This window comes from Gopherus flavomarginatus, chromosome 2 (assembly GCF_025201925.1).
Source record: "Gopherus flavomarginatus isolate rGopFla2 chromosome 2, rGopFla2.mat.asm, whole genome shotgun sequence".
NCBI lineage: Eukaryota > Metazoa > Chordata > Testudines > Testudinidae > Gopherus > Gopherus flavomarginatus.
This window is the reverse complement of record NC_066618.1, coordinates 89,462,255-89,487,420: the sequence shown is the minus strand read 5'-3', so window position 1 is coordinate 89,487,420 and position 25,166 is coordinate 89,462,255. Positions and strand designations below refer to the sequence as shown.

The 25,166-nt window shown below is 43.2% G+C and overlaps 1 protein-coding gene across 1 annotated transcript in view; it reads right to left on the bottom strand.

Annotated features, from left to right (window-relative positions):
• Positions 1 to 24,678, bottom strand: part of ITGA9 (integrin subunit alpha 9) — a 291,817-nt gene extending 267,139 nt beyond the window's left edge. The window contains exons 1-4 of the mRNA XM_050938116.1: positions 24,249 to 24,678; positions 10,953 to 11,080; positions 9,052 to 9,158; positions 3,308 to 3,431 (exon numbers count right to left, since the gene is read on the bottom strand). Of these exons, the coding sequence (XP_050794073.1) occupies positions 3,308 to 3,431; positions 9,052 to 9,158; positions 10,953 to 11,080; positions 24,249 to 24,427 (538 nt within the window). The 5' untranslated portion in view covers positions 24,428 to 24,678. The remainder of the gene's footprint in view (positions 1 to 3,307; positions 3,432 to 9,051; positions 9,159 to 10,952; positions 11,081 to 24,248) is intronic.
• Between the last annotated feature and the right edge of the window lie 488 nt (positions 24,679 to 25,166).

Below are 25,166 nucleotides of genomic sequence, written 5' to 3'. Positions count from 1 at the left end.
ACTTAACTAGCAGGCCTTCTGCTGCTCTCATTAGCTCTCAATAGCTTCCAGACTTCTGTCAGCTGTTTCAGGGAGACTAGAGAAGAATAAGACACATCGAGACTACTATCTTGTTTCATGACTGACCTCCAGTAAGGAAGTTTCCATTTCCTCTTTTGTTTTTAATTACTGAATCTGTTTTATATGGCGAATCATTACTAAATACATAGCATACATTAACAATATGTCTGCTCCACGTACAGCAGTTAGATGCCTCTCATTATAGCTTATGTGGCAAATACTGCACTGCCTATATAATTGTATCTTATACTGTTCCAATTACAGATAACTGACGTCCCAGGGCTTGATCTTGCAAACGCATCTGATAACTTGGAACAGTGCTTGTGAGCATGAGTGTTCCTGCTGGCTTCAAGCGCTGTCCCTTAGAGCGAGTGTTTGTGGGAAGAGGCTCTTATTCTCCATTTACTTTAATTACATTGTGCATATATTATTTCTACCAAATTCTTTATTTCTTTCCTTCAGTTTGGCTGTGCTGTTCACTAAAAGGAGGATTTTTTCCCTTTACTTTCTGAAGGGCTAAGGGGAAAAAAAATTAAGACCATAGGAAGGGAGGGTTCCAGTTAACCCTTCAATGATGGATCACAGCAGTATCTTGTTTGAAGAATAAGCCAAATTATTTTATAGAAATCTGAAAGTCTCAGAGGTAAACAAGAAGCAAACTCAGTCACCCTTGGTGATACCGTGGGACTTGATGCCTAACAAAGGAATGAACAAATCAATCCCAAACCTCCCATTTTCGTTCTAGCAAACAATGAAATTAAGCCAATAGCATAGTGCACCAAAACTGCCAATTTTCCACTGGCTGCTTCACAGATACTGGGCCCACACATTTCTATTTTCTAGCAATTCCTGGCAAATAGCCTGTCAGACTAGCAGCCGTTTCACTCTGAAGCCATGATGCACAGAGAAACACGAGTGATCATCTCTTCCAGGAGCTGCCTCTCTCCAATTATTTCAGACTGACAGTTTTTAAAGAGAACACCCAGGTGGTGAAAAGGGCTCAGAGGAAACATTGGAAGTGATTCTGCGTGTGGGGCGGAGGTGGAAAAAGGGGGGTAATAAAAGTTAATATTGCAGGATAAGCAATGCATTGCTTAAGTATAGTCTTGGCCCAATCCTGCCAACAGGAAGACAAGCAAACAAAAGAAGACAGTATTCAGGATAGCAGGATTTTATGGCTCCCTCACATTTTGTTATAGCTCAAGTGAAGCAGTGGGTTTAAATATGGAATCAAAACCATACAAGTTTCTGATGAACATTTTTGGGACCTTCTAATGATGCTCAAAGCACAAATGTTTGCGGTCTCCAGATAGGCATAGATTTTTTGAGATTGGTTACATGAGTTTCCAATGCAGCCTATGAGAATTGGGCACATGGTGGGTTAAACAATTCTCCAGACACGCACTGCAACATATAGTTTATCTAAGTTTGCCAGTTTTGTTATGAGCTTTGTCTTCAACATACTAGGCCTGAACAATCTCTAGGCTTGGAGCAAAACCCAAAGCAGCGAGAGACACATCCATTAGCAACTGAGGAAATGGCAGACATCTATTGTGTCAACTCTCCCCCACTTACTAATGTCAGCAGCCAGCCTGTCACCAACTGCTCCTGACATTGGAAATCAAAGGCAGTGAAGTCTTGCCCACATCAAACTCCATCTTGGCCTTCAAACCCATGTGTTTTTTCAGTCCTTGGAGGGAGGGAAGATTCATGTAGACCAGTGGTTCTCAAACGTATTTGATTGGGCCTCCCTACTTTGTGCCTGTAGTCATTTACACACCGAGTACACTTACCGCCACACAGCTTTGAAGGCAGAGCAGAGAGCAGCAGCAGCTGCTGGTTTGGTGCCCAGCTCTGAAGGCTGCACCATGCCAGCAGCAGCTCAGAAGTAAGGGTGGCAAAATGATATTTGTCAATATCACTTTTCACAGCAGATTTAGTGCCCCATTGGCACCATTACTTCTGCACTGCTGCTGCCACTCTGGGACTGACACTCAGAGCCCTGCTGCCTTCCAGTGAGGGATTGGGATGGGTCGGGGGGGTTGAGGAGAAGGAGCTCAGGCTATCCCCTTTATCTCTGCCTCCCAGGCATGCACTACACATCTGCATGAGCCCCAGCTCTTTAAAAAAAATAAAATAATAATAAAAAAAAATACCACGCAGCTCATGCCTCAATTGACACATTCTCGTGCCTCTCTTGGGAGGCCCACCCATCATTTGAGAACTACTAGCATAGATATATAAGACCAAACTAGGAAACCCAAGCAGCTGTTTTTCTGAATGTTTCTCAAAGGGCTAACTGCAAAATCTTGGACATACCCCATTTTCCCTAATGATATACCTGTGCATTCTGGATTGGTTAATTGCTTTGGGTTCCAGAAAGGCTGTCTTTTGGAGTCTTAGAAGAATGAAATTGGATATAAATTCACATACAAAACACACAAAGGAAGACTATTCTTCTTAATAACCAGAAAATTAAAGCACTCAGGACTTGGAGCGCAAACAATGAGCAAAGTTGTCTATAGTTCAAAACTCTGAAACAAGTCCTCTCACTCTCAATGTCATGCCAGATCTATTTTGAACGATAGCAATACTTTGAGAGGCACTGAAAAAATCATCAGGCACTGCTGGACCTTTTCAAAGTAGCAGCAATTGAAAGAGGCAACTTTATTCTAATCTGTTACACTGGTATCCTAAAAATCTAGGCTTCAAGCAATAACTCTCTCCTCCTATAAATGACAGTGTCAGACTGAAAATATTTCTTAAACATGGGTGCGATCATTTCCTATTTATCAATAACGTCGAACATGCAAACAAGTAAGAGTGGCTGTACTCATGTCACATGCCTGGTGACATCCAGATAAGGGAGTTGATGGTTTTCTCATGATACTGTTCCAAAAAGTTTATTATTCTATCAGTGAAGCATGGCCACACACAGTTACTCATGGAAACCAATTATCTTCTTGATCCTTTTTTTTTTTAATTCAAGTTTGTTCGTCTGCCAAATGATGCCTGAGTCAGCAGTACTTTTTTTAATGTACACCTCTACTTCAATATAACACAACCCGATACAACACAAATTCAGATATAATGTGGTAAAGGAGTGCTTGGGTGGGGGAGAGGGAGGCTGCACACTCCAGTGGATCAAAGCAAGTTCAATATAACGCGGTTTCACGGTTTATCATAGATATTTTTGAGACAACAGGAAAATCTACTCTGTCTTAATGACAGAGAAATAACACCTTACCTTCATAACAGGGCAACAATTTTCGACCATTGGAATGGAGGTTGGGTGGGATGATATTGCAGAAACCATGAGGGAGGACATACTCTGTCTCATAGTAGATGTTTTTCCAGCGATGGGCACAGGCCTAAATGAATCATATCACGTGTTACTGAAACGTGAGGCAGCAGGACACCTCTTCGTATCAAAAATACTCACCCCAATCTTTCTCCCGCCTAACTCTTCCACCTTTCTTTAGTTCTCTGAACCCTACCTTTGCTACAAATGGATACTCCAAATTGCCATGTTCCTCCAGTGCTAAGACTCGACATTGCCAATGTTGGCATCACGAATTCCAAATTTTGAGGCTCCTCCTAGCCACCCATGTCATAGAGATGTGTGTTCCTTGGAGCAAGGGCAGCTCGGACAGCAAATATCAAGACCTTTATCACTTTAGGTGCCAGGCAATGTGTCAAGTAGAACCTCATGATGATGGGAGGTGACACTAGGGAGAACTTTTCTAAGCAAAGGTAGACTGGATAGAATCTAGTGGAAGAAAAGAAAGCGGGGGGGGAAGGGGAGCAGAATAAGATGGGAGTGAAGGGGGGAAGGAGTTAGAGGGAATGCTAAGACTGAAAGGATCACTAAGAAGGATGACAGGCACAAAATTAACATTTCATTTTCCCTCCTCTATCTTCCCATCCTCCTCCCCTTCCTGAAGAAAAAGACAATCACTCCTCCACAATGAGAGCCAAGACACAACCCAGGACGCTGCTCTCCTCACAGTCTCAGCATAAGAGCATGCAAACACCTGGCTTACACATCCTCAGCTCCCCTTCACTCCCAGAATTACCATTGCCTTGTCATCAGACAGACCACCAATCTCCTCACCCCCAAACAGTTCATTTGAATCAAAGGAAATGAAATGGGAAATAGCAAGAGCTTTGAGTTTGAACTTGTATCTCCAGCTGGTGTAAGTCAGCATAGCTCCACTGCAGGCAGCGCAGACACATCCCTTTATACTGATCACAAACGTGGCCTATTCATTCTCATGGAGTCTCTTTTGTGTCTGCTAGAACCAACGGATGCCCCTCTCTGCACTGGCAGCCTCACATCCCAGTCACAACCCTTCCAGTCAAGGAGGACAAGACAACACTTCCTTTGGGAGGCCAGTACTTGCCTGGAGAGCATAATGTTAAATGATGCAAGACGCTCTATCCTGATCCCCATCTTACAACCTCAGTGATGAGCACATTGCCTCTGGGAGCCTCTGAATGCTCCTAGGAACACATTATAAACCAAGCACAGGTGCATCATCCTGTCCAACTACCAAGGAATGGATAGAGCAAAACTCAATCTGGACCAGAGTCAAGACTGTTTCTTACTCGCAGAGAAGCACTAAAAATCACCACTGCTTTCTTTTCGTTTTAATGGAATGGACCACCACTACCAGTGAGCTCTCCTGAATCATCAGCATTAAGTGATATTTACTGCTGTTCTAATCTTCAGTACTCAACCAAATACACGTAGTTACTGGATAAGATAGTTAAGACAGAGGCATAATGAAGCACCCAAGGAGCTATGGAAAGCTCTGTACTATATTTTATGTTACAGAGAGACATGCATTATATGAAGGCTGTTTATAATGGCACTCTGACAGCCAGATGTATGTTAGTAGGCTTATAAGGAAGAGCTTATTGAATTTAATTACTTGCACTTTTAAGCAAACTTGGTTGTGATTTTAATCTCTGGGCACTCGTTAGTCAGAGTTTTAAAAAAATGCATAATATTTACTTTCAGAGCGATCAGGAAATTGTTTCTCTTCTGAAACATTTGCACTAGGAGTGCAAAAACGCACCCATAAACATTTGCATAGAGTGTGTCATACAGACACAGCTCAAGGCTGACATTCAAGTGGAGCTATGAAACCAGAGAACAGAATGTCCTGGAAAAGAATGGATTTGAAAAACAAAAAAGTTATTCCAGATATAAATTGTGGAGGAAAAAAAATAAATGTGTTTTTTAAGCTATAGAAAGATAAATAAAGGGTTGTGATATTATAAATCCCATTATTTTTTTACCTCCCAAAAGCTGCTCTCGCTTATATTAACCCACTAATCTCTTCCAAAGCAGCACAAATGATTGAAAATTGGAGAAAGCAGCAGCAGGTCTTGCTCAGGAATGAGCCAAGGTGAAATGCTGAGGACAGGAAAGAGGAAGGGATAAAGAAAGTGAGCTGCCGCTTAACATGGATATTTAAAACAGACTCAGGGCTGAAAGCTTTGCAAAGCTCGGAGCATTTCACATGAATGAATGAAAAAAAAAGAACAAACAAATATCACTCTGTTCACTGGTACATGAGAGTTGTGTCAGCCTTTTCCAGTGCTCCCACTCTGTGTTTCTATTGGAGATTTTAACCTTTCTATAAAATCACAGTGTAAAAACCTGTGTATTCAGCCATAGCAGAATTTGTCCCATACCACAGTTCTGCTCCAAAATCTCAGCTTTCCAATCTTTAAATTTGAGTTTACGGGTATGAAGCAAGCTGTTAAAATATGAGTTGAGTGTAAGTGATGCAGTGTTGCCTGTCTGAGTCTGCAGAGAGACTGAAACAATAGCTCTAAGAGGCGTGGTCTACCCCATTCATCTCAGACTATTCAATTTTGTGGCTGCAGAAGTTGGCATTTTTTCAAGATGCGATAGAATTGGCATTTTTGTTAAGGAATCTGCCATTTTTCATTTACAGTCTCCTACCATGCCAGGACCTTCCTCTAGCTGCTTCTTGCACTCCTGCTTGCCCTCCAAAGGGAGTTAATTTGATTACAGTGCATGCTCCCTGCATGGTTCAGTGTAGCTGAGGCCTGGGAAGCCAGAAGGATGAGCCACTGAAGCTGGCTACAAGCTCCCCACTTCACTGGCCCATGGATGGGAAAGGAATTCCAAGCCAGAGAGCCTGAGCATCTCAGGAACGGAGTCCTGTGAGTTGAGATGGGTCAGTTGGAGATCACAGTGAAAAATCCACCCTGGAAAATCACCATGACAATTTTCACATCAATGAGTGTTTTTAGCTATGAGCTAGAGGCTGAGGGAGGGTGAGGGAATAGCAATAGAATGAATGTTGTTGTGGAATTCAAGAGTTGCAGTCACACATTTTGGTTTCATTGCACTATGAAATTTGTGGGGACCTGCATAATACAATGGAAAAGTGGTGCAGCATTGAACCACAATAGAAATGCAAAACAAGTAAAGCACATGAATGCAACCTTGCCTTGTTGTTTATTAAATGCCAGCTTGGTGCAGTAGAAAATACAGCAGGAGATACAAGACTTGCCTGAATGAGTTTACAAACTAAGACACTGATCCTGCAAACAGTCCTGCATGAAGTCAATAGGGCTCTGTGGAGTTCACTGCAGGACTGGAGCCCAACAAGCGACTTTTTAAGTGTACAAATAACTGACTGAAATCCCTCTCGCTCTCTACCATATGGGCTTTAGCTTCAGTGCATATATTTTATTTTCAATACTGCAGGATTCAAAGTCATCGAGTTGGCTATTTAAAATGAAAAAAATGGCACCACTTTGGAGAAAACATATACACATGATAAATGGGGCAGGTATTTGGGAAGAGTGAGATTAAGGGACATGGCTTATCTCCAAGTTTTAATGCATTGTCCCTGGTTCCTTTCCCAGTGAGAGAAAGAGAATGCATTTTACAGTTTAAGTACGGAAAGAACTGGCAACTCAAGCTGTACTGTCGTAACTCTCAGATTATTGAGAACGTTGACTCATGGTGAGATCCAGGGTCAGGAGGCTGTATGCCGGGCCAGTTTGCACTTTAGTCTAGCTACAGTCTATAGATTATTTTTGTTTAGGGTGACCATGTGTCCTTTTTTGGCCAGGATAGTCCCTTTTTTTAAGCCCTGTCCCAACTTTTCTGGCAAAAGTAGCATTTGTCCTGTTTGCTCTTGCCAACTTGATCAATTGGCAAAAGCAAACAGGACAAATACCCACTTCTGTTAAAAAAAGTGAGGTGTGGAAGGGGAAAGCGGCTTGAGCAAGCAGCAATGCCAGTCTCAGGCTTTTGGAAATAAGGTCACCCTATCTAGTATGTGTATCGCTGCTCACAGGAGCCCTGCCTGCCCCCTGTGTGGGGAGAGGAGCTAGTGTGAGCAGCTCAGGCTAGCCCCAGGGTGGAAAGGGGCTTGGCCCAGCCTCTTACAGTGTCTCATTTAGGAAATATGGTCATCATATCTTTGTTATAAAAGGCTTTTCTATTTAGTCTTCATGTCCTAAACAGAGAGTTGTCCTTGGTCCAATACGAGAGTGGCTCTTTGAGGGGCTGATACTATACACACTGAAGTCAATGCCACAGTTTCGGTTGACTTCAATGTGCGGTACAAAATCCTGCCTACAGGGATTTAGGTCCCAATTTAGCAAGATACTGACGTACTTCCTGCAAAGGACTGCAGCATCCTCCATGCCTATTGGCTTGCACATATGTGGACCATTCTCAGCACCATGCAGTGGCATGATACAGAATATTGATATTAAATTTCCTGTCTTAAAAGTTGATTTGATATGTATTTATTTTTAAATATATCTACTTTTGAGGACTCCTTACTCATCTGCTGTTACAAATAGTCTTACTTGGCTCAACTGCCCGTGATTATATCAGAATAATCTGTAACAATTTATTCTATCAATTTCAGGTTTTTCTGTTCACAAGCTGCCCACAAATTGATTGTGATTTGCTTAAAGTAACTGGCTGAATAGTGCAACAAAGTTCTGTAAATATTTGTTGACAATGTGTTCCATATACTCAGTATTCCAAATTTGATTGGAAACATAGGTCACATGGTAGGTTACTGTTTTCTGATTGGATTCGTTTAGAAAAAGGTTTCTGTTGGAGATTCTCAAGTACAATCTTGAAATTCATTTTTCACAAATATTCTGCAATATTTTCTCAAATCCTGCTGTTTTGGTGAACATAGCATGTCAGTGAGTTTGCTAGACTACGCACCAGGAGCAAACCCAAGGGAGGAGCAAACACAGTAATCAAAGTCATTTTAAAATGTCAATAAATATTTACAGATTTTTTTGCAGTATTTGCCCAGCTCTCTCTGTGATTTATTTGAAGGTTCACATGATTTGAAACATTGTCCTGTGAAGATAAATTCCACATCCTTAGGATCAAATTTTACCCTTTAACAAACATGCACATCAACTCCCATGGCCCTCAATATTTGCCTGTTAACTGTACCCCAAAGATGAACAAACAAGTAACCTTGACTCCTATCACTGTTACCTCATTAATGGAAGATTCATGCACACATCCAAGAGCAGAATTTAGCTGGATATCTAAATCTGACATTTTTTACAAGTTCTGACACAACACACACACACACACAATATTCATTGACTTATGCTCCGCTCCCCACACACACAATCTGTAAAACAAAATGAACTAGCAGACGCATTCAGAGAAAAACAAAGTTCCATTCACTCTGTTCAAAAGGCCTAAACACTCAGAAATTTAAGAGGAAGCCCCTTAGGTGACAAGTCAGGTGCTACTGCTTTGAAGTCTTCTTTCTCTCAATACATTTCTGGCTGGGGCTCATTTTTCTATCCGCTTGAAGGAAGGAACTATAGAGTTCACTGCTCATAAACCTGAACTCTGTCAGTCACTAGTGAAGACATTAATCCCAACATGTTCAGCATTAGTGTCAGCACAGCAGTGATCACTGAGATCAAGGGAAAGAGTGGACTTACCAGCACATTTCCGTCAGCCTTGGGCTGTCTAGCCAGGCTTACGCCCATCCATTCATCATCTCTATCCTCCTTACAGGTCTTTCCACAGAGCGTGCCCCGAGTATTGCCTTAAAAGAGGGAGGGACAGGTGAGGAGGATGCATTTAGTTTTTTAAATATCTATAACGTGCCCTTGTAAGAGAGATGCCAGCTGATCAAACCGCTCTTTCCCATCTCTCATTATTATTTCTCATACATACTACGATAGTGCCCAGGATGAGAGCCCCCTTGTGCTGGGCAAACACACTGTAAAAGACAGTCCCTGTTCCAAAGAGTTTACAATCTAAGGCCTCAAGCCAGTGAACCTTTCAGCATGTGCATTAACTTCAGACACATGATCAGTCCCATTGAAGTCCATGGGGAAAGTACTGTGGTGTTGGCAGTGTAACATTTTCACAAGTGCTTAATTCACTTTAGAAAATGGGACTTAGGTATTTTTTTAAAAAGTTGGCTCAACTCTTTCTTTCTATGATCTGTCATTACGTCCATTAACTCATCTTACTGTAGTGTCAAGGAGTGGGGCAGGGGCACGAGTGTTTCTTTTAGCAAAACTAAGTATATAGACAGATATTTGCAAACACTTACATGCAGAATTAAGTAGAATTTTATTGATAAAAACAAAACATAACTGGCCAAAAACCCTCTTTCACCCTACACTTGTGTCAGCATGTAGGGTGTGTGTAGCTATACTTTGCAGTATAAAGCAGGTTGCATCCACACTGCAGTGGGCTGCTACACTCAGTGAAAGGCTCTGACACAGAGGAGGCAGCGGGGAAAGGCTCCAGCAGCAGGGAGGCAGTAGGATATTACAATACTAAAAATAGCAGTGTAGCCATGGGAGGCACTGCTTGGGCATGCAGAGAGCAGTGTGGGGTACATACTCTAGGGTTCTGGACTACCTCATGTCTACACTGCTAGAGTGGCGTGCAGTGTATGTTCTCTGCACACCACCGTCAGAGACATAGCCTAAATATTAACTTACGATGGAGCACTCTCTGGTTCTGATGTCAGGACAAAGTTCATACAGTGATGCTAAACTAAAACATTTTAACAAAAACACAGCAATATTACTATGAACTCTTTTTCACCAACAGAGATCAAACATGTATGATTCTTCATAAGGACCCATTCACAAGGATTAGATCACAGGATCAGGGTGTTAGCCTGGGAGCCCTAGAAGGGAAGGGGACCATGTCTCGACATGTGTTTGACCAGCATCTTGTACAGTGAGACTTTAGTCCTGATCATATGTAACAACAAACTAATCTCACTGATGTGTTTGTTTTCTTTTGCATAAGAAGCAAGTAGGATAAATCAAAGTTATTATTCCATTACCAAACACACATAGATTACTCTGTTTATAACACAGTATATAAAGCACCCTTCAAATGGAAGGGGAAGGGGAAAACAAATCACACAAAATCATTGCAGAACTGCTCAACATGAGCAGCAATTCTAACCATCCCTCTCCAGAAACTAAAGAAACCAAAGCAGGTAAGGAAAAGACAACAGCCTGGTTTACATTCATTTGGCAAAAGCTTGGCCAAAAAGATTAGCCTGACACGGTGGCCCAGAGAGAGCACAGACTGCAATCAGAGACCTCCATCAAGAACATATTGCTTCCAGTCCTCAGGTAGGACATAATTGTGAACTATTTAGAGTAAATGGGAGCTTTGCCACTGCACTTCAATGGGATCAAGTTCCTAGTGCTATACCTGTGTGCCCTAGAGCCCTGATCTAAAGCCCACTGAAGTTGATGGAAGTCTTTCCAATGATTTCAAGGGACATTGGATCAGGCCCTAAAATATTTGCTAGAACTTTCAGTCACAGGTAAGTAAAAAAAAAAGTGTTAGATTTACCCACCTCGACCCATATCCAGCTCTGTGCACCTCCTCTCAGGATTGGTGTGGACTCGACATTTAAAGACAGCTCCTGGGGATTTAACGGAGGCGCTGTATTTAGAATCTGCCTTCGGGGCACCAACCAGGACCCTGGAAACCAAAAGCAAAGTAGCAAGTATTTAATTTCAGGAGGAAAAAGAAAAAGGAACACACACATGGCCAGTGCATCTTTGGCAAGAAGACTTCTTCTATGGCCTGGTAAAATGACACCAATGATGCACAAAATGAAAACAGACACAGTAAAGGCATTTTCTTTCAAGGAATCCAGGAATTCTTTGAACAAGCTTAATTTCCATTTGAAGCATAACACATTTAAAGCAATTCTTCACCCCCAAATAAGCAATTCAGGAAAGTTTTAGGACAGAGAAGAGCAGTTGCATCCAGTTTCTTTAGGTTCTAACCACAAACCTGTCAACTGCAAATCCACAACAGCCCAAAATGAATGGCCATAAAGGGAAGAAAGCTATGCTCTGTCCATCAAAACAAAGATCAAGAAGGTTGATCAGAACCTGAAGGCATCCGAATCCCTGAAGCTCAAGGCATCTTATCATATGAATGTTCCTTCAGAAATCCAGAACTATTGCATGATGTGTTGCCACACCAACAGTTTAGAGACAAGGCTGCAAAGACTGGATCTATATTATTGATACTGTGTGAGAGAAACAAACATCTTGGGGAAGTACCAAATCAACAGCAGTGATTGTAGGTATGAACTCCTTCCTGAAAGAAAGTGATCAAACCATATTAATGCAATGCTCCAATTTAATGATCCAAATGATTCACAAGGACCACAGTTTAGCTGACAATTTTATAGTTATCAATAGGTGACATGAAAAAAATGGGCCACCTGCCATCAAGAGTGGGAAGAGTGCAGGGAGGGGATGTTTTGGCAGGAATCATGTGACTATGAGAGTGTTTGTAACATGAGCCCACTCCACCATTTCCTCATCCAAGCAACCATCCTTCCCACTTCTTCCTTCCCATCTTGTAAATTTGAACACATGTGCCAGGGAGGACGGCTGATCTACACTACATTCCTATATTGGTATAATTACATTGTTCAAGGATGAGAAAAACCCTCACCCCTGAGTAATATAGTTATACCAACCTAATCCCCCATATAGACAGTGCTATGTTGGTGAGAGAGCTTCTCCTCCCAACATAGCTAACACCTCTCAGGGAGGTGGATTGACAAGAGCGTTTTCTCCCATTGGCTTAGAGGGTCTTCACTGAAGTGTTGCAGCTGCGCCAATGCAGCATTTTAAGTGTAGACATATCCCAAGTTGAGCAGAATGTGAGAGACCACCTCTCTGGCGGTTGGGGGGAAGGACCACCAAAGAGCTAACACCTGTCCTCACAAGGTATGGCACGTACACCTAGTCAATTTGCTATCAGTTTGAATCCGCTGACCCTTGTGAAGGCCAGTCTGCAGTAGGATACAAAATCCAGACAAAATCACTGGCTTTTGTATGCAACAATGTCCCTGGTCAGGTGGTCTGAACCCAAGACCACTGATTCTAAAAGCATGGGCTTCTATTGCTTGAGCTATCAAATCAGGCCCATTATCTTAGAGACGGTAGGAGTCTATTCATAGTCCAGCCATTAGAGAAGGCTAAAAAGCTACACTGTGTTAAGTGTGGGTCACATCATGTAAAAATGGACAAAGATCTCAATACAGGTCTAGAAAACAGGGAGATTTCTGGTTTTCAGTGACTTTTGTTCATCCTACTTACCAGCATCTACATCCCATCGCCACCTACTCCCCACCAGACTCAGTGTAAGAATATGGAGGAAAAACTATTGAAATCTCAATTCCACCTGTGTGGGAAGGAGAAGCAGAGAGAGTTACACCCCTACCTCAATAGAACGCTGTCCTCGGGAGCCAAAAAATCTTACTCCATTATAGGTGAAACCGCATTATATCAAACTTGATTTGATCAGCCGGAGTGTGCAGCCCTGCCCTGAGCGCTGCTTTACCACGTTATATCCGAATTCATGTTATATTGGGGTGGAGGTGTATCATGTTATCAGAGGGAGCTATACTCTGACTTGGGCAGTACATTTTCCTCACAGCTTTAACATGTGCTCCGTTGGCTGATAGGACAAAACGTGTCCTGACATTTAAGAAAATTTAGGGGGAGAGAAATCCATATTAAGAATTGTTTTCTCCCCAGTATCATGGGCTAAACTGCAGTATCACAGGAGTCTGGCAGGGGGCTGCACTCTATAATGCAAGTCATGTTTTCACAAGTGAGAAAAATTAATGCCTGAAATACCTAAACTGCTGAAAGCTACAAAGCCTACACACGTTCGGGAGCAAGCACAGGGGCGCCTGAAATAATAGCTCCAAATGGAAATCTCTACAGGCAGGCAGGCATCAGAATGCCAATCATCTCATTTACACAGGCGATGAATGAATGTCATTCACTTATTGACATTCATGAGGTCTAACCAAATAAACAAAGGGGGGGATATTGCTAGCTTAAGGAGAAATGCTTTAAATTGCAAGTGTCAAGAAAGTGTTTTTAAGACCAGCTATTACAATAAGCTACAATAAACCACATTCAGCTCTGGTTTAAGCGGTGCAACTCCAGCGGAGCTGTGCCCATCTTACAACACAGGTGAATTTGACTCAATAATGCTCAGAAAGATCTAATGATATCTCAGAATGAGAGGGAAAATAAGGAGCTTAATTTATAAAGAATCATTAATCTCTCTTTAAAAAGCTCGGGGGAGGGAGGAGGGAATAATACTGAACTGTGTGAGCAGGATTCCATGCACTAATTCTATGTTCAAATTGATTGTGAGAAAATACGCATTCATCAGCTATGTTTTTGAAAAACATCATATCTCCAAGAACACAACTAGATACTAAATCTATCTGATGGGGAAAAACCAGGCAGGAAGCAAACAGCATGTGATGCACGTCAGTAATTAATCCAGTTAAGTTATTACTAGGACTAGTGAAAGTTCCCTAAACTCAAAATAAAATGCTTGAAAGTTTCCCCCAAAGCATACTATACACATGGAAATTTTTCCAGAGGTAAAATGTGGTAATCTAGCATTTCAGTACTATGGATTCCTTCATCCTGCCCCAGCCTAAACATAGTGAATATGTAAACAGCCCATAAAAGAAAAACCTTGTTCATTTCTTTGCTATAGCTAAGCAGGCTTTCAACACCACCCAACCAATTTAACCAACTTGGGTTTAAATAGTCTAATTTTGTGACATAGCATGATTTTGCAGCACTGTTTGGATTTTAAGCTGCGCGGTTCCATTCCCCAAGCTGAAACAGTCACAATGTGATCAGATTTTTGCAAAGAGCTACCTATTTGCATGGGCTCTCATCACAACCACAACATTCTGCAGGAAGCTTCTGGGATCCCTCTGACTGACTGCACAAAGGTACACTGGAAAGGGAAGCCCAGCGAGGTAAAGAAATGACTCTACATGTACAGTTGCCATTGAGTCTGAGTCAATATTTTATGACAGCCTCAATTCTAGTAAAAAATTCAACAAGGCAGATGATCAGAGAAGAGGAGGAAACAAAGGGAAGGATTAAAAGACTTCAGTTGTTGGGGTCTATCGATTCAGGCATTACAAAGCACTGTACCTGAATCTCGAACAGTCATACACCAGTTCTCAAGTTCTCTCCTACCACCCCTGTTAAAGGGATTTTGTTTTAATCTTCTTGTAGGAAAGCAAGTTTGAAGTAGCACATTTTGGTTTCATTAAGGGGGAGGTGAGGTTCCTGGTCTTGGTAGTGGCTTCTCCAAATTAATTTACTATTCCTACCAGAATCAGAATCCACCCGTGAAAGGTTTATGGGAGCCTGTGGAGTCTTGCCCATTACTACACAGTATTCATGTTGGAGCCCAAAGGAGTTTCCCCATTACTCCTTTCAAACAAATCTTCAGGACAGCCTGTCACAGCCACCTCTGACCGAGATGAAGACAAATCTCTTAGAGCCTACCAACCCTTTACTGGCTATGTCTGGAGGAATCAGATGGGAGATCATCTCTTATTGGAGATGACAGTTTCCAGAATGACAGTGTGGAGAACTAGCCAGTAGGCAATGAGGCTATATATCCTTCTTTTCATAATCTCACTCTCATTTGCACCTGCGTTATGTTTACCTCCCACAGGGAGTAACCACCACCTTGCTGCTGAATGGCCCTAAGGATAAACAGTTTCAAAAATCAAAGCGCTGTATCTAGCTGGAAGTACAATGCACAAAGAAGCATTGAGTGGTCCCAATGGCACGGAAAGATGCCAAACACATTAGACTCTGTCTAAAGCGTGCCAGCACCGATTAGACAGCCATAACTCAAATGCTGCAGGTCCTCTGCATCTCACAGCAATTTTAAGTGGCAGAGATGAAACATCTTTAAATAGCCTCCTATATCACCATAGATTAAACTAAGTAGCAGCAACAGGGCACATACTGCTCCGATGCATCCAAGGATTCCAATTTGATTCCTTCTGGTCAAAGGCTTCCTTCCCTAAATGTAATGTAGGGGGGAGAATATTCAGTTGGTTAATTTATTCAATAGGTAAATCCACTGAATGCAGAGTCTTAAGTGAGAGGGCAGTAATTCAGGAGCCACTGCTGGACAACCTATAACTATAGCACCAAATCAGTACTGCCTTTCCAGAGCACCAACAGCAGCTCAAAGTTCAGTGTTTGTGGTCTGTCCAGGCAATACACCAAGTCAAACAAGACACTTTTCCTTCATGTGGCTCTCCTCCCTCATTTCATTCTGGGTCACATAAAAAGATTCTCAGGATACTAAGTCATGTACTAACAACAACAGATCAAATCAACCATCAGATGTAACACCACCCTGCATGTTTCAGATAACCTCAGTCTGCGGCTAAGAGCAGGAAGCAACAAATGAAATAAAAGCACAAAAACAGAGGGTCATTCCAGTGATAAGAGCTCTCAGTCAGTAGCCATGGAACTAGACTGCCTACATGTGCCAGGCCATCTGCCACAAAGGATGAGGCTATTATGCCACATTAAACTGGCAGAGAGAGAAAGGAAGAGGAGGAAGGGGGAGAGAAAGGAATCATAAAAGGTTTTTTAAAATAAAAAGAATTGGTCAGTGATTCATGTTAGATCATTAAAGTTTTTGTAAGGGTCAAGTTATTGTTTCTTGTAATAATTTCTCCAAAAAAATTTTTAAAAAAATCAGGAAAAATAAAGTATTTTATTGCTGTTTGCTGAGTTTTATTCCAAGCTTCAAAACTATAGCTAAAGGCTAGGAGCACGTGTGCTTGTTTAGGCTCCAAACGAAAGCAATAGCTAACCACTTGATTCCTTGCTCAGCTGAGAACAGTAACGATGAGGAACTGTGTAAGTCTTTCAAGACTTATACTCAAAAAAATCCTCTTTAAGAAAGCAAAACAAGAGACGTCACCAGAAAATACAATAACCTGAGAACATGTGATGAAGACACATTTTTCTCCATCTTGAAATCTTGTAAAAATAACTCCCAAGTGGAAATCTCAGTACAATCAACAAGTGTGTTCCTTTTACTGCAAAGACATTTTTCATACCATTCTAGTGAAGGTTGCATAGCCGAATTCCATTGCAAAGAGAGAGAGAGTGAGAGAGTGTGTGTGTGTGTATATATCTAGAGAGAGAGTAAACTTGGTCATGCATGTTTGTGCTGGGTTCACAGTTGGTGCACAAAATTTTAATCCAAGCCATTTTCCTAAATTTGATCTTGTTGAATACTTATATATATGAATGATACTTTAGATCAGTGGTTCTCGACTTATTTGATCTTTGTGTCTGTTGTGATTTACGCCCCCACCCCTCGCCTGCCCCCTCTGAAGGTAGAAGGGAGAGCAGAGGCTGCTGGCCAGGGTGCCCAGCTCTGAAGGCAGTGCCATGCCAGCAGCAGCACAAAAGTAATGGGAGCAATGTGAAAAGTGATATTTATCAATAATCACTTTTCACAGCAGACTTAGTGCCCCTTGCTGCTTCCACCCCGAGGCTGAAAGCAGGAGCTCCACCACTTCCAGGTGAGGGATTGGGGTAGAGGGGAAGGACAGCCCAAGCCCAGGCTGCCTTCCAGTGAGGGATTGGGGGCAGAGGGGAGGGAGAGCCCAAGCAGTGGAGCTCCAGATGTCCCATTTATCCCTGTCTCCTGGGTGTACAAGGCCCTTCTACACAAGCCCCATCCACTGGGGCTGACAGTCAGAGCTCTTAAAAAAAAGAAAAAAGCACACAGCTTGTGCCTCCCTTGGCACATTCCCGCACCTCCCTTGGGAGGCCCACCCCACAGTTTGAGAACTATTGCTTTCAATCATATACATGAATGCTACCTTAGTTGATTAAGACAACGTTTCAGGTTTTCACTCATGAATCTAAATGTCCTTTACCGATAATATGCAGGGACTTAATACAGAGTGGTGTTTTGTGCTATATGAAAATGAATGGCCAACACTGAGGTTTACGAATTGGCAAAAATGTATAAAGATATTAGCATATGGCGGAAAGCCTCACAGGCGTAATGCACTTCATTAAAGCGACTTTTATGATCAGGACCAAATTAAGAGAATATGGGACCACCAGGACATAGAGACTGAGGCATACAAATGTCTTGACAATCATATCTAATGTGTGAGGGCATATTAAATATTACAAGAGGCCATAGCCCCATCAATCCGGATTAGGACCTCATTTGAAAGACAGTTCTTGAGTGTAATTCCATTATTCTTGAAATATCTAGTAGCTGATATAATTTAGCACTATTTTAAGAAAATTAGAAAACTGCCCACACATCTTGAACATGCCTGACTGACACACAAATATGGGTCTTTGGCAAAGCTGGAAAAGATTTAATATACACTGTGAGAAAAGAAATTTGGCATATGCTCCTGGACCTTTATAATTAATACATATGTTAAGATCATGGTGTTACATGTATTAGGCTGGATTCAGCAAAGATGATGCAGGAAAGTTACCACCACCATTCGCCATATGGCTTATAGGCACCTTGAAAATCTTATAGAGTTGCACTTGTAGGAGTTACATCTCCAGCTTCTGCCCACTTTTTTTCATCTTCTCTCCATCTTTTGGGCTGCTGTTGCTTTTCACATGCTACTGTCCCCACTAAGGAAAAGTTGCAGCCACTCTGCACCATCTGCAACCCACTCTGACCAATGCAAATCCCATTATCAGGGTTTATATTGGCTTAAACCCCTACTGATTCTGGTCAAGTGTATTATTGTTTGTAGTGCTTCTTTTGTTAAGACTACGATTTTCAAAAGCAACTAGTGGTTTGGGACGCCCTCATTTTTGGTTGCTCAAGTTGAGACACCAAAAGGGCCCCCCCATTTTCAAAAACGGGGGGGGAAACACTTGCTGAAATTCAGGCCCCCTTGAGATGTCAAGCTGGATGCCCAAAAATGAAACCATCCCAAATCACTAGAGACTTTTAAAAATTTTGTTCATGTGTCATATATAATTACCTCCAATGAGCTGTCCCTTCTCTGACCACAGTTTTTATTAAATAGTCTGAACTGAAAAGGCTAAAGTCAATTTAGTTCAGGATAAAAATGAGTTCTGTAAAATAAACCAGGGAGTTACAAGGCCCTATTATTATTACTTGTATCACTGTAGTGACAAGGAGTCTCAGTCATGGCCTAGGACTCCATTGTGTTCGGTGCTGTACAAACAGAACAAAAGACAGAAACAAAATGTCTGGCAGGAAACTTTTACTTTAAATGAATTTTTTTTCTGTAGATCCAAATCCCTCTGCAGTGTTATTAACCAAACCTACCAGTATTTTGTTAGTGCAGGCAGGACTGGCGCTAGGGGTTTGAGCGCCCCTAGGTGGACGGCAATTTCGCCACCCCGCGAGCTGGTCCCGCGGCTCCGCTGGAGCTGCCGCAGTGGTGCCTGCGGAGGGTCCAGTGCTCCGCGGCTCCGGTGGAGCTGCTGCAGTGGTTCCTGTGGGAGGTCCACCGCAGCCATGGACCAGCAGACCCTCCGCAGGCACCACTGCGGCAGCTCCACAGGAGCCGCCTGCCACCCCCTCTGGCAAAACGGCGCCCACCAATTATTCTGGTGCCCTAGGTGATTGCCTAGGCTGCCTAAATGGTAGCGCCGGCCCTGAGTGCAGGAGAAGCAGGAAGTGAACCTGACCAGCCTCACTTCATTCCCCAAGCAGAGTGAAATGCCAAAACATTTTTAACCATGTACAATGTTTGTTTATATCAGTTTTCAAAATCTGAGCCACTGTTACCCACACTCAAGCAAGAAATTATATTCTTTCATCTCAACAGCATTCCTTTAGACTGGCACTTCATTCACATTACTGTGTGTTCCCCATCAATGTGTGTTAAGGACAATGAGTAATTTTCAATTTTGCTTTTCCTATCTTTTGTTGGGTTGTGTGATAAGATTAGCATTGTTTTAAAGTGAGGGGTTTCTTTTATTTTCAAAGTACTTGCTTCTTTCTTGATACTTACTGATAACTCCTTAATAAGGAATGCTCCATGAAAGTCACCGTGCAGAAAGGGAAAGCAAACAAGTATTTGTGAATCAAAGAGTGGAAAAGAAGGGAATGAATATGAAAGTTGTAAAGTGGATAAGGAACTGGTTAAAGGGGAGACTCCAGTGGGTCGTATTGAAGGGTGAACTGTCAGGCTGGAAGGAGGTCACTAGTGGAGTCCCTCAAGGATCAGTTTTGGGACCGAACTTATTTAACCTTTTTATTACTGACCTTGGCACAAAGAGCAGGAATGTGCTAATAAAGTTTGCGGATGACACGAAGCTGGGGGGTATTGCTAACACGGAGAAGGACAGGGATACTATTCAGGAAGATCTGAACCACCTTGTAAACTGGAGTAACAGAAATAGGATGAAATACAATAGTGAAAAGTGCAAGGTCATGCATTTAGGAATTAATAATAAGAATTTTGGATATACGTTGGGGGCGCATCAGTTGGAAGCGACGGAGGAGGAGAAGGACCTTGGGGTACTGGTTGATAGCAGGATGACTATGAGTCGCCAATGTGATACAGCTGTTAAAAAAGCAAATGCGATTTTGGGATGTATCAGGCGGGGTATTTCCTGCAAGGATAAGGAGGTGTTAGTACCGTTATATAAGGCGTTGGTGAGACCCCATCTGGAATACTGTGTGCAGTTCTGGTGTCCCATGTTCAAGAAGGATGAATTCAAACTGGAACAGGTTCAGAGACGGGCTACGAGGATGATCCGAGGAATGGAAAAACTGCCTTATGAAAGGAGACTCAAAGAGCTTGGCTTGTTTAGCCTGGCCAAAAGAAGGCTGCGGGGGGATATGCTTGCTCTATATAAATATATCAGGGGGGTTAACGTTAAGGAGGGAGAGGAATTATTTAAGTTTAGTACTAATGTAGGCACGAGGACGAATGGGTATAAACTGGATATTAGGAAGTTTAGACTTGAAATTAGACGAAGGTTTCTAACCATTAGGGGCGTGAAGTTCTGGAACAGCCTTCCGAGGGAAGTAGTAGGGGCAAAAGACTTTCCTGGCTTTAAGACAAAGCTTGATAAGTATATGGAGGGGATGTTATGATAGGATCGTTAATTTGGGCAATTGATCTTGGATTACCACCAGATAGGTCTGCTCAATGGTCTGCGGGGAGATGTTGGATGGGATGGGAACTGAGTTACTGCAGAGAATTCCTTCTTGGGTGCTGGCTGGTGAGTCTTGCCCACATGCTCAGGGTTTAGCTGATCGCCATATTTGGGGTCGGGAAGGAATTTTCCTCCAGGGCGGATTGGCAGGGGCCCTGGAGGTTTTTCGCCTTCCCCTGCAGCGTGGGGCACGGGTCGCTTGCTGGTGGTTTCTCTGCAGCTTGAGGTCTTCAAACCAATTTTGAGGATTTCAATAACTCGGTCCTCGGATAGGGGTTGTTATAAAATTGGGTGGGTGGGGTTCTGTGGCCTGCCTTGTGCAGGAGGTCAGACTAGATGATCATATTGGTCCCTTCTGACCTATGAGTCTATGAGTCAAAGAACTTTATTTTAAGGGGCTAAAACCAAGGCTGAATACATTTATTTAATGCACAGTGTGCTACAGTTACAAATTCAACAGCTAAGTAGTTTGTCCATATCGAAGAGATGGCGATAAAGAGACACTTTGTGGACTGTTTACCGGCATTCACTGTTCCTATGCACATTAAAAGTGACATCAGCTAGGTCCACTTAGAAGAACCCTGTTTAATTCTAACAGAGCCCCTGATGCACATAGACAGAACAGTAGAAAAGGAGTAAACTAGTCAGTGTACATAGTTTTATGAGATGCATACAGATGTTCTATATTTATTTATCACTCAAAATGCACCACCCTTCCCTCTAAAAATTCTGTGCAGATATAGAAGACCCCACCTTTGCAATCTGCAAATCACTCTAATCATTCAGAACATATGCCTCACTTCTATATGGAATGCAGACAACTTCTCTTTGCAAACAGATCAAACCTATCAATGCTCTACTGTTCACACCATGGAGACACTGCTACTAAAAGTTTTCCCATTTAACACATCATTACTTATTGTATTTCATGTCACATGAATTTGCTGTCAAGGAGATGAGCTGTTAAATATTTCCTGCAAAGAAGGGGATTACATAAAGGACTAAACAAAACACAACTGTCAGTTTTGCACTGCAGAAAAGGGGTACACGCCAGTGCTATGGGCAACCCCCCCAACATCTCATAAGCCTTATATGCTCCATTATGTCTTCTACTACCCCCATCCCTTTGCAAGATAAAATATCACCACACAATGTTCTATATGCTGACTCAACTTTGACCTTCCCCTCCCCCCTTGAATTTTTCTGAAGTGATGTCTCTAGTACATGGTGTCCCCCAATTACCTACTAGGTTCAGAATGTCACCAGGACCAGCAACAACTGTATATCAGTATAAAAAGGTACTCATTGATTATGGTTTTAGCAGTGGCAGTTAATTCCCATGGATGCTGGGTTTCTTATGAATGTACCTGCAGGGGTGAAGTGCTAATTCAACACCCCACACACATTTCATTCACTTCTCCAAGTACATATCCTGCATGTTCCAGTAGCAACTGTTCACTAGCATAACCACCAGTCTGAAGCACTTCCTTTGTGGACTACACTATGATAGAATCCCAATCGGCGGCTTGTGGAAACAGAGACTCACAGGGCTGCATTTCCTCTTTTCATGGCAGCATTTGAACTCAGGGCAACAGATGAACTTAATAAATAGAGTCTATAGGAAGAGATCTTTCTTCAGTGTCCTATACCTGTAACTGAATTGAAACCACTGAGCACATCCCCTTGAACTGCTTAGAAACTAATAACCGGCTAGAAGATTTGGTTACATTGAATGGCCTTTCTGAAGTTCAACCCTTTCTTATTTTTAAATGGTGCCTGGTAGTTTGTGCCTCTGTTGCTTTTCCAGGAAGTACACAAACTTCTTCCATCAGACTGCATCCAAGGCAGAGCAAAATTACTTTATTACCATAATACATTCTAAGTACACATTAGCTGGCCTCAGTTATACTGGAGATTTAAACAAAAATGTCAGCTCCAGTGCTGTTCTCAAACCACAGTAAGAGGCAGCATTTCTGCAATTAAAGAAAAGGGTTTAAAGCCAGGATTAAATGTTCCTCCTCATTGCTGTGGAAAAAAAAAATCACTGCCTGCTTACTTAGTACCCGCTGAAAGCTACTAAAGGTGCTGACAGATTCTGTGTGCTGTCCTGTTGGACAGATTACTCAGCAAGAGTTGAAATGCTGACGTAAATGTGTCCACTTACAACTTTTTTAAAACACTAATTTTTAATTTAAAAACTCCTCCTCTAGAATCTGTCTAGGAAGACAATGGGCTGCTATTCTGATTCTCTGAAGATCGGGTTGGTTGACACTAGAAGCCTTAAATCAGTGGGTGTGGTGCAATCAGAAAATCTGATCCTGCAGTACTCTCCCAATTTCCAGCAACAAGCAGTGGAAAAGCTACTGGCACTAATAAACACACCCTTGACAGCAGCAGCTGCAGTTTAGCTCCAGTTTTTCTGGGTCAATCCAATTGCAGGGAAGAACAAAATAAAGTTCAATGCCAGAAGAAGGATGCTCCCTCTTACTGTTGCATGGGATTTTAAACCAGTATCTTAACTGAAACATATTTGGAGACTGGACATTGTCCTGTCTGAAGCCAGAGGGTCTCTAAATATTTAGGGTGAAATCCTGGCCCCACTGAAGCCCGTGGGACTTTTGACTTCAAAAGCCAGAAGTTCACCCTGAACTTCTATCCCACCATTAATCTTTATCAGTGAGATAGTCCATGCCGAGTTAAATCAGACTTCACTACTTCTCTAGTCCCCCACCATCGCTGTCAATTGGTCCTCAGCAGAAGCCCCCACCCCTCACCCCCCTTATGCACTAGTGATTGTGTTCGAAGAAGAAATACAGCATAGCCCAGTCTAGTCATGTTCTTACTAGGCATATCAGCTACAGTGTCAGCAGGAAAGCAATATATTTAACTGAAAATTACTAGTAATCTTCTTACTGAGCAAGAGTTTAGCCTCCACGGTGAGTTGAGGTGACACTTCACACTTGGAAAACGAAGACTATTTAAAGGCCAATATCCCACCAACCAACCACAGGACCATTTTACTATAGGAGACCTTCCTGCTGCAGCAGGCTCCTCTGGAAGCTGCTGGGAAAGAGAAACTCCCATCCTCAGAGTGATAAAGGCCTCCAGACCTGCCAAGGCATGCTGTTTTGGGGAAGGCAGCCCCTCCAGCCAGGCATTAGACTCATAGACTAAGGCCAGAAGGGACCATCCTGATCATCTAGTCTGACCGCCTGCACTTTGCAGGCCACTGAACCTCACCGGCTCCTGCAATAGACCCATAACCTCTGGCTGAGTTACTGGAGTCCTCAAATCATGGGTTAAAGACACTGTGATGTCCCTCCCTTCTTGCTACCAAGGATTTTGCTGCCTTGTTTCAACCACACAGTTAAAATCTCCCTCATTGGAGTGGTCACAGATATACCTTGAAACAGCTGCAATATCCTGAGGTATCTACTGGGGAGTGGGGAGAGAAGAAATGGACTCCACCAGGCTTGGAACGGGAATCCAAAAAGGTCGGGGGATGAGGCCGGAGGAAAGGGGGCTGAGAGGTGCCAGCGCCACTTCGAAGTGGCACATTCACGTGCAAGGAAAGCAGCAGCAGCTCCCCGCCACAGAGCCAGTCCCTCTGCCCTACTCACCAGCGGGTGTTATCGTAGTAATGCTCCAGCACCGAGTAGCCAAAGAAGGAGCCATTGGGCCCCTGGTAGACCACCGGGTGATCCAGGTCCACGTTGTAGGAATAAGCCAAGGCCACTGCTATCAAACCCACCAGCACTTTAAACCAGCTCCGCTTGACCTTCCACTGGGGTCCAGGCATCCTGCGAGGCAGAGCACGGCAGGGCGCGCGTGTGCGGGAGGGCGCCTCTGTCCTGGGGAAACCCAGCGCCTGCAGCCCTCACTGCAGGCAGCCCGGGGTGTTAAGCTGAAGCTGAAACGAGCAAACACAAAAAATCCAGCCCCGGCCGTGGAGTCCCGGGAGCTCCGGAAAGCGCCTCGCAGCCCGCCCGGTCCGGCTGAAGCCTGCAGCAGAGGGGGCTGGGTGGGCTGCAGCCAGGGATTCTGACTCAGTCCTGGAGCAGCCGGGGACTTTTGTGGCCGCCTCGCGGAGAAGCTCCACTTCGCTCCAATCGCCGGGGCGCAGGGAGTGGAGGCAGCGCTCCCCGGCCTGGGACAGCCCCGGCCCCAAAACTACAGCGGCGGCGCCCTCTAGCGGCCGCAGCCTCGGCTCGTTCGCTCAGCAACGCGGCACCTTCGCTAGCTAAAGGGATGGACCCCTTGGTGAGGGGACCCACGGAAATTCTCTCCCCACACACACACTTTTCCTTGATGCTCGAAAACTTCCCCTTCAGGGAATGATTTCTCACTGCCTCTTCTGTATTTCTGGAGTTTGCATTATTACTTGTTCTGTACATCAAGGTGCATTATTTGCTTCAGTCATCAGCATCCAAAACATGAGTGTAATTCCTGGATTAGGGGAACGACAACAACAGCCCTCCCTCTCTCACTTGTTTCATTAACAACAATACTTCACAATTCTAAAGCATGTTTAATCTTCA